Source organism: Urocitellus parryii, chromosome 5 (genome assembly GCF_045843805.1).
Source record: "Urocitellus parryii isolate mUroPar1 chromosome 5, mUroPar1.hap1, whole genome shotgun sequence".
Lineage (NCBI taxonomy): Eukaryota > Metazoa > Chordata > Mammalia > Rodentia > Sciuridae > Urocitellus > Urocitellus parryii.
In genome coordinates, this window is record NC_135535.1 from 59367438 (window position 1) to 59375827 (window position 8390).

Sequence of the window (8390 nt, forward strand, 5' to 3'; positions counted from 1 at the left end):
ACATAGGAGTAACCTAAGGAGGGCAGGGGGACCTTTCCCATGGGGACAAGGGAAGGGATGGGAGCTGTCCTAGGAAGGGGGTGGGTGAAGTCTGGGAATGACAGAGCATAATGTTTTCCTCCCTCTAGTCAGGGTAGGAATAGGTTTTTTTTTTTTTTTTTTTTTTAGAGCTAGAGATTCCCCTCTGGCAGAGGGAGGGAGGAACTAGGGATGATGGTGGTAGGGGAAGCTTCTCTCATTCTTGATTAGATCCCTCTTAGTAGAAGACAGATTTGGCAGTGGGTGGCTTTTTCTGACTGGGGACAGGGAAGGGAGCAAATGACCCTCCATGGAAGTTTATTTCACAGCCTTCCCCATGATGTGGGGCCCAACAGGTAACCATTTGATGGGAGGGGGCTGTCGTTCCATTTGGATCTCAGAGAACTGGGCATTCTCCAGGTCCTTCCAGGTCTCTCTGGTAAGGTAGCAGCCATCCCCAATGTGCTTCCAGGTGGGCTCAAAAACTTGCTGCCACATGAAGGCCTGGCTTCCTCGCGGATAAGCCACGTGCTCCCAGAAGAACAGCACTCCTCCCTGGGAGGGAGGAGAGGGTCAGTGTCACTAGCTGCTCCATCCTGCTCCTTCCTCCTTCCCTCTGATCAAGCCTGGCCAAATCTCTTAGTGAAGTGGGAGCAGCTGGTCTGAGAGTTTATGGAGCAAACTGCTGCTCTGACATTTTCTGCACCCCCTGCTCCTACCCTCCCTCAAGGGGCCTGTGAAGAACCTCTTGTAACTGAGGGGGAAATGACTGCTGAGAGATCTTTAAAGAAGGTCCAGAGGGCAGACAGAGGGCGAGTAAGAAACAAGGGCAGATGGCTCACTATATACAGATGCACCAGGCCTCTCTATCAAGACTCAGGTGCGTGCCATAGCTGTTCCTGACATCTCCTCCAATATCTCAGGGAAGCCCCAGACACTGCCCGATAACCACAGGGGGTTTCTCCAGCTCTTCTCTTCCCACTCCCTCCCCTAGTGATTCCCTCACCCCTGAGCTCTTAATTAGCAGCTACAAGCTGGCGATGTCCAACTCTCTATCTCCACGCTGCATCTTTTCCTGCCTCCAGTTCTAGCCCTCTAACAGCCCACATGGCTTCTTGCTTGGCTGTCTCAGCAGCTCCTGGGACCTAACAAGTCCCAAACAGTGTTCCTCCATTCCAGCAAATGGTCTAGCACCCATTATCCCTTCAGTTGCTCACGCCAGAAACTTGGAAACTATCCTAAGCTCCCCTCTCTCTATGCCCCGCTTGAAATATTATGGATTTAAAAAATGTGTGGATTCTACTCCCCCTAATATCTCTACTGGCACACTTATTTCCCCACCCTCCATGTCCTGTTTAATTCCTCTGATCTCAATTTAAACTTCACTTCCTTAGGTGACTTCTCCACCTCCCTCCACTTCCTGTTAGGTGACTCTCCTGTCTGCCCCAACAGCATCCTCTTGGGTCCACCATGGTCACTCTTATTCAGCAGCAGGTGGCAGTGGTGGGGTGTCTAATGTACTAGGACCTCAGTTCCCCCTCCTGGGGCCCCCGAACTCTGGGGTGGCCAATGCTATTTGTCTGCCCCAGGCCCCAGTCCTTCCCACTCTACTCACCGGCCTCAGTACTCTGTGGACTTCCTGCAGGACCCTCTTTGGGCTCTGCACAGAGCAGAGCACCAGAGTGCAGACCACCACGTCCATGGAGCCATCAGCCACTTGTTTCATGTCCTCTCCAGGGGCCACCACAAACCGCTCATATTGGAGGTGCCTGTTCTCAGCCATGCTCTTTTTCAGGAACTTCTCAAAGTGGGGATTTGGGTCCAGGCAGGTGATCCTGCAGCCAGCAGGATAGAACTGGAAGTTGGCACCAGTGCCACAGCCCAGCTCCAGCAGGGCCACCTTCCCTGAGGTTCCCATCAGCTTCTTTATCTCACTGAAGAGCTCCCGTTTCTTGTTCTCCATCATGCGGTTGGTTTTGGCAGCCAGCACTGCCATCAGGTAGGGGAAGTAGCTTTTGCACAGGGGCTGCCAGAAGCCCAGCAGAGCCATCAGGTGCAGGGGCAGCGTCAGGAGCAGCATGAGCAGCTGCAGGAGTCGGACCAGGACATCCATAACACCAGCTTCTGGTGGTGCTTCTGTTGGGGCTCTGGCTTTCTTTCTCTGCCCAGCCTCTGCAGAAACCAGTCTTCTCTTCTCCTGTTTTAGGACTTTGCTCCTTGGGTCTGGATTGGCAATCTTCCTTACAGGGTGGAGAGGGTGTGTGGAATTCCTCCAGAAGGCAAAGTTCTCACAGTCCTATGGGCTCTCCAAAAGCTTTATGTGGGGCGAAGGGACAGGTGGTGCCTGTGTTCTGGGGAGCGCTGCCCAGCTGAGGAGGGTGGCATGTGCTGACTCACCTTAGAGAGATGTTAAGGGGGACCAGGGTTTATGTCTCAGATTACTGCTTCATGGGAGCCAAATGTCAGGGAAGAGCTGAGTCATGGGGGGATGTCTTAGTCTCATTCTGATCCCAGGTCTGCTTTAATTGGTTGTGCAAGCTGAAATTCTGGTTGGGTTTCCGGAGCACACCCTCAGGGTTTGATAAACTGTAACAGGCCTTTGCCCCAGATGGAGGCCAAACAGAATGTTCAGGATTAGGTCTGATTGGTCATAAGAAGGAGGGTGGTTACTGGGCAAAAGAAAGGCACTTACTGAGTTTACTGGTGTTTATTATTATCCAAGGCCTCCAGGCTCCAGAATTAGGAGAAAAGAAGGGGAGGGAAAAGCAGATTCGGAGACCTGGGTTCAGAAAAGTCTTAGTTCTGCCACTTTGGCCTGTGTCCCCTTGGGCAAGTGTTTTTACTTTCTGTGTTTCAATTTCTTATAAAGAGAATTTGTATAAAATAGGGAGTATAAGGAAAGGCTGGAGGGCCTTATACAATTTCCAAAGTGTCCCCATGCTCTCACATTTGTGTGATCTACAAAGAGTGGGGTAACAGCAGGAAGCAGGTGCCCCTGGGTGTACTCACAGCTCCCTGGGGACCTGGATCACAGCCTCGGACAGTAACCCCTCATGGCTTCAGGACCAGGCCAGAGATTGCTGTGGAAGAAGGGAAGTGGCAGACAAAAGGTGTTTGGGTCACAGGTGTCTCAGTACAAAGTCCCCAGGTCCCAGGTTATTAATGGTTCTCTCTCTCTCCCTCCCTCTCTCTCTCTCTCTCTCTCTCTTTCTCTCTCTAATAGGTTTTTAAAAATATTTTTTTATTTTAGTTGTACACATTTATTTTGTTTATTTATTTTGATATGGTGTTGAGGTTCGAACCCAGGGCCTCGCGCATGCTAGGTGAGTGCTCTACCGCTGAGCCACAACCCCAGCCCCAATGGTTCTTTTTTGGATGAAGCTTCCTCAGCATCTCCGGAGCAGCTCTCCATTAGTGTATTGAAGGCTGCACACCAACTGCATAGTGACCAAAGGAAGGTGTTTTTTTTTTTTTTTTTTTTTTTTTTTTTTTTGGTGCTGGGGATTGAACTGGGTATTAAGCTACATCCCCAGACTTTTTTATTTTTAATTTTGAAATAGAGTGTCACCAAATTGTCCTGGCAATCCTCCTGCCTTAGTCTTCTGAGTAGCTTAGGATTACAGGTGTGTGCCACTGATATGGCCCCAAAGAAGCATTGTAAAGATAGGTTCATGCAGCTATCTAACAGTCTGAAAGTGTATTCTTAGTTATTTTACCTTTTTATTATTATAAAAGAGGGACTGTTCTTCATTTTTTGGGTTTCCCAGGTACAAAATGATATGTGGAAACAATGATAATTTTACTTCTTTTCAATTTTGTTTTTCTCTTGCTTAAGGTCAACAATATCAAATAGTGAGATGGACACTAAAGTCCTTTTCTTCCTGAAATTAATGGGAATGTCTCTAATAATTTCTCATAGGTAGTCGTTTATCTGTATTTTTCAAGCCTCTTACCCAACTTTTTAAAAATTTATTTACTTTTTAGTTTTAGGTGGACACAGTATCTTTATTTTACATTTATGTGGTGCTGAGGATCGAACCCAGCACCCCATGCATGCTACGCGAGCGCTCTACTACTGGACTACACCTTCACCCTTTTTCATTTTATTTTGCTACAGAGTCATATTAAGTTACCCAAGGTGGCCTCTGACTTGTGATTCTCACTATTTTTAGGTTTCCAAGTACCTGCAATTACGGGTGTGCATCACTATGTTTGGCTACATTATATTTCTTATGTTTGAAGCCATAAGAGTGGTCTCTGGGTGATTGGACCTTGACTAGTAAGCCCATTAATAATAATGTAAGCCAGGTGTGGTGTTGCATGTCTGTAATCATAGCAACTCCAGGAAGCTGAGGCAGGAGGTTCACAAGTTGGAGGTCAGCCTCAGTGACTTAGAAAGACCTTGTCTCAAAATTAAAAGGACTGGGGATATAACTCAGTGGTAGAGTTACCCAGGTTCAATCCTCAGTACTGCAAAACAAAACAGCAACAAAAGATACCCTCCAAACCCAACAAACACACACCAAAACCAAATCAAACCAAAAACCAACTCCAAAAACAAAATGAAACAAAACAAAACAGATGCTGCCTTTGGAGTTGAGATAAGAATATTTGAAATGTGTTAAGTTAGTATTGAGATGAATGTTTCATATCAGATTGCCTGTGTTCAAATCTCTTAAAACTCCTCTTCCACCTTTACTCTCAATAGATGAATTTGCCTCATCCTTTATTTATTCCCATCTAGGGGTGCTGGGCTCATTGTCTCTGTTTAAAAAAGAAATTTGAAGAACAGGACACAGAGATAGCAAGCAAGAAGTAGGTTTATTGCAAAGGTGACAGAGATACAGAGAGAAACTTCTCCAAAGAAAAGAGGTCCCAGAGCTGGGAATTTGGTGGGGGAGTTTTGGTCTGTTCTTTTTATGGTCTCTGGAATCTCCTCCTTTCCTTATCTCCTCCCCATCCATACTCTTATCACTATTATTGATTAGTGCCCCCTCTGTCCACATATCTTAGTTTTTCTATTGGATCCCCCGCTTAGGAGCATGAGTACAGAAGTGTCTGTCTGATTGGGTACTCGACTTGTGTCCATGAGCACTTTTGTCAAGCAGGAGGTTGACCTCATCAGAAGACCCTCTCCATGCTCCTTTGTTCTGGCCCTGCCCCTGACTTCCTCACTATCTAGCCTTTATTGCCTAAGCCCTTCTATATCTCCCTCATCATGATAGGAGCTGTTAGATTTATCTATAGTGGGTAGGGTTGTGGCTCAGTGGTAGAGCACTTGCCTAGCACGTGCAAGACACTAGGTTCGATTTTCATCTCCACATAAAAATAAATAAAAAAATAAAGGTATCATGGCCATCTACAACTAAAAAAAATGGGAGTGGGGAGAGAAGATGGCAGATTAGCAGGAAGTGGCTTTTCTCACAACTCCGTGACTTAGTACTCAAACAGTAAGAAAACTACTTCTCTGTGAGGTAAGTGAAAAAAAAAAAAAGCACTCTACTGATACTCAATATTGGACAGAGAGCCTCGAAGACTAGGACATTTTGGGTACATCAGATAAGGCTAAGGCTCTTGGTGGAAGTGAGTAAAATTGATACACAAGTTTGAAAATGATCCTAAAGTGCTGGAAAAGTCTTGGTGTGGGGAGTCCTAGGATGGAAGGGGCAGCCTGCTGTGGGCCGACCCAGAGGCTATTCGGCTCATTAAACTGGTACACCAAAGTTAGGTCTGCCACCTGTGCACAGGGAGCCCAAGCGAGAGATATTTTGGTACAACCTTGTGACAGTGGTTCTAATTCAGACTGGGAACTTAGGTTCATGAGTTTGAGGCTGAGTCCTATACATGAATCAAGCAGATGCCAACTGCAAGATCTAAACTAAGCCTAGAAAATCAGGAGAATTTCTGGCATGCAGAATTTCTGGCACGGAAACCATTCTGGCTGGCGGCAATACAGATCAGAAAGGCCAGAGAAAACCTGCCCTCCATCCGGCTCCCTTGAATCTGGCAGCGGGCAGAACCAGCCGAAGGGAGAATTTGAATGTGTCCGAGTGACTGAGCTCAGTGCTTGGAAACCAGTCCTGGAGAGGCCCAAAAGAACAGTATCTCCAAAGACCAGAACTTGGGAAGACCCCACTCCCCCCGTCCCATGAGTGGTGGCCTGGGGAGAGTAGTGGGATATTGATTTATTAATACCCATGCAGTAAAACACCTGGGGCAATACCAGACCTAAGCTCTGCCCTGCGAGCTTCACTTGCAGGAACTCATCTCACAGAACCCAGCAGTAACAATATCCTAGAAGTGAAGCTAAAAGTATCTTCCATAGGTCCTCACAGCATTCTGCTGAGAAGGGAGGATGAGAAATGGAAAGGCAGTTTAGCACAGACAGCTGGCAAATACTCTCATTGACTATTCTGTTATTTTGTTTTTGTTTTGTTTTTGAATGTGTACTGATTGGTTCATAATGGATGTTTATACATTTGTATACATACATATTTGTTTCTGCTTTTTCTTTAAATTTTTTAGTTGTAGATGGACACAATACCTTTGTTTTGTTTATTTATTTTTATGTGGTGTGGAGGAGCGAACCCATGTTAGGTGAGCGCTCTACCACTGAGCCCCAGCCCCAGCCACTGTTTCTGCTTTTTCACTTTTAGCATTTCTTTGAGGGTAGTAATTGTTCTGTGCTCTATTTTTTGAGGGTTAGGGTTTTTGTTTTGGATTGATTTTTCTATTGTTTGTTTCACAACTCCATTTCCCTCTGTTTCTGTTTCTCTCTCTCTCTCTTTTTTTTTTTACTAACAGCCAAACTTTTTTTCACTCTTCTGTTAATTCTTTTACTTCTATTCTTCTTTTTATTCTCCCCCTTATAAACACAACTACATAGCTTCTGCATTTGCCTTGTTCATCTCTTGAATCTAAAAACCCTTTTCTGCCCCCATCTCTTCTTTCCTCTTAATGAACTCTATCTTTAACTGGATATTTATACAGATTCACATCTGTTTATTGTTTCTCACACCTAGCACTTTTTTAAAAGACAGTTATTTTTTATGGATAAGTATTTTGAGGATTAAGATGCTTGATTAGTATATAACAATTTTGTTCTTGTACTATTTTATTTCTTTTTATAATTTTTTATCTTAAACATTCTCACTTATATGTTTTCTTCAACTCTTTCTCTCTTTCCTTCTGCTAACAGCCAATTTCTACTGATATCTCACTTTTCCTTTAATTTTTTTACTTCTCTTTTCTGTCCTCTTCCCTCATAATTATTACATCCTACATCACATCTCTTCTAACCCTATTCACTGCTGAAATTGTAAACCCTTTTATAAACTTACTGTTTTTACTGTGGGCAATAACTGATCATATCATTTCTCATTATTGTGACAATCAACATTGTAGATTTCATAGCAAGAATTGTTTGTTTTAATGTTGTAAATAGTTTGCTTTGGTTGTTGTTATTATCTGTCTCCCTCCAATGACTGAATGTACTTACTTCTAAGTAGCACATGGATCCTTCTCTAAAATAGACCATATCTTAGGCTAAAATAGACCATCTCTTAGCAAATACAGAAAAAATAGAGATAATACCTTTTATTTTATAAGATTATAATGGAATGAAATTAGAAAGCAATTAAAAAATAAAAAATAGAAGCTACTCTACCATTTGGAGACTAAATAATATGCTATTGACTGAAATATAAATGAGAATAGTGACACAACATATCAAAGTCTCTGGGACACTAGGGAGATGGTTCTAAGTTCATTGCACAGAGCTCATTCATTAAAAGAATAGAAAGTCACCAAATAAATAACTAACTTTACATCTTAAATTCATAGAAAAAGAAGATCAAATCAACCCCAAAAGCAGTAGAGACAGGAAATAATTAAAAATCAGCTGAAATTAATGAAATTAAAACAAAAAATTCAAAAAAAAATCAATGGAACAAAAAGTTGGTTCCTGAAAGAATAAACAAAATTGATAAACACTTAGCCAAGCTAGTAAAGAAAGAGAAAGAGAACTCAAATTACTAAAATTCATGATGAAAAAGGAAATACCATGATAGACACTATTGAAATACAGACGATAATCTATACTCCAAATGAAACAGAAAATCATGAAGACATCGACAAATTTCTAGAGACACATGACCTACACAAATTGAATCAGGAGGACATAAAAAATTTAAATAGATCAATTTCAAGCAGTGAAATTGAAGATAACATCAAAAGCCAACCAACAAAGAACAGCCCAGGACCAGATGGATTCTTAGCTGAGTTTTATCAGACTTCAAAGAAGAACTTATACCAATACATCTTAAATTATTCCATGAAATAGAAAAGGAGAGAACCCTTTCAAACTCATTCTA

At 43.1% G+C, this 8390-nt stretch overlaps 1 protein-coding gene across 1 annotated transcript; it reads right to left on the reverse strand.

Moving 5' to 3' along the window:
• Window positions 1-242: 242 nt before the first annotated feature.
• On the reverse strand, window positions 243-2460 carry Tmt1b (thiol methyltransferase 1B). Its single transcript, XM_026398488.2, has 2 exons — window positions 1634-2460; window positions 243-573 (listed from the first exon to the last, which is right to left on the reverse strand). Exons 1-2 carry the CDS (start codon window positions 2129-2131, stop codon window positions 337-339), a joined length of 735 nt encoding a protein of 244 aa, XP_026254273.2. The 5' UTR covers window positions 2132-2460; the 3' UTR covers window positions 243-336.
• Window positions 2461-8390: the final 5930 nt, after the last annotated feature.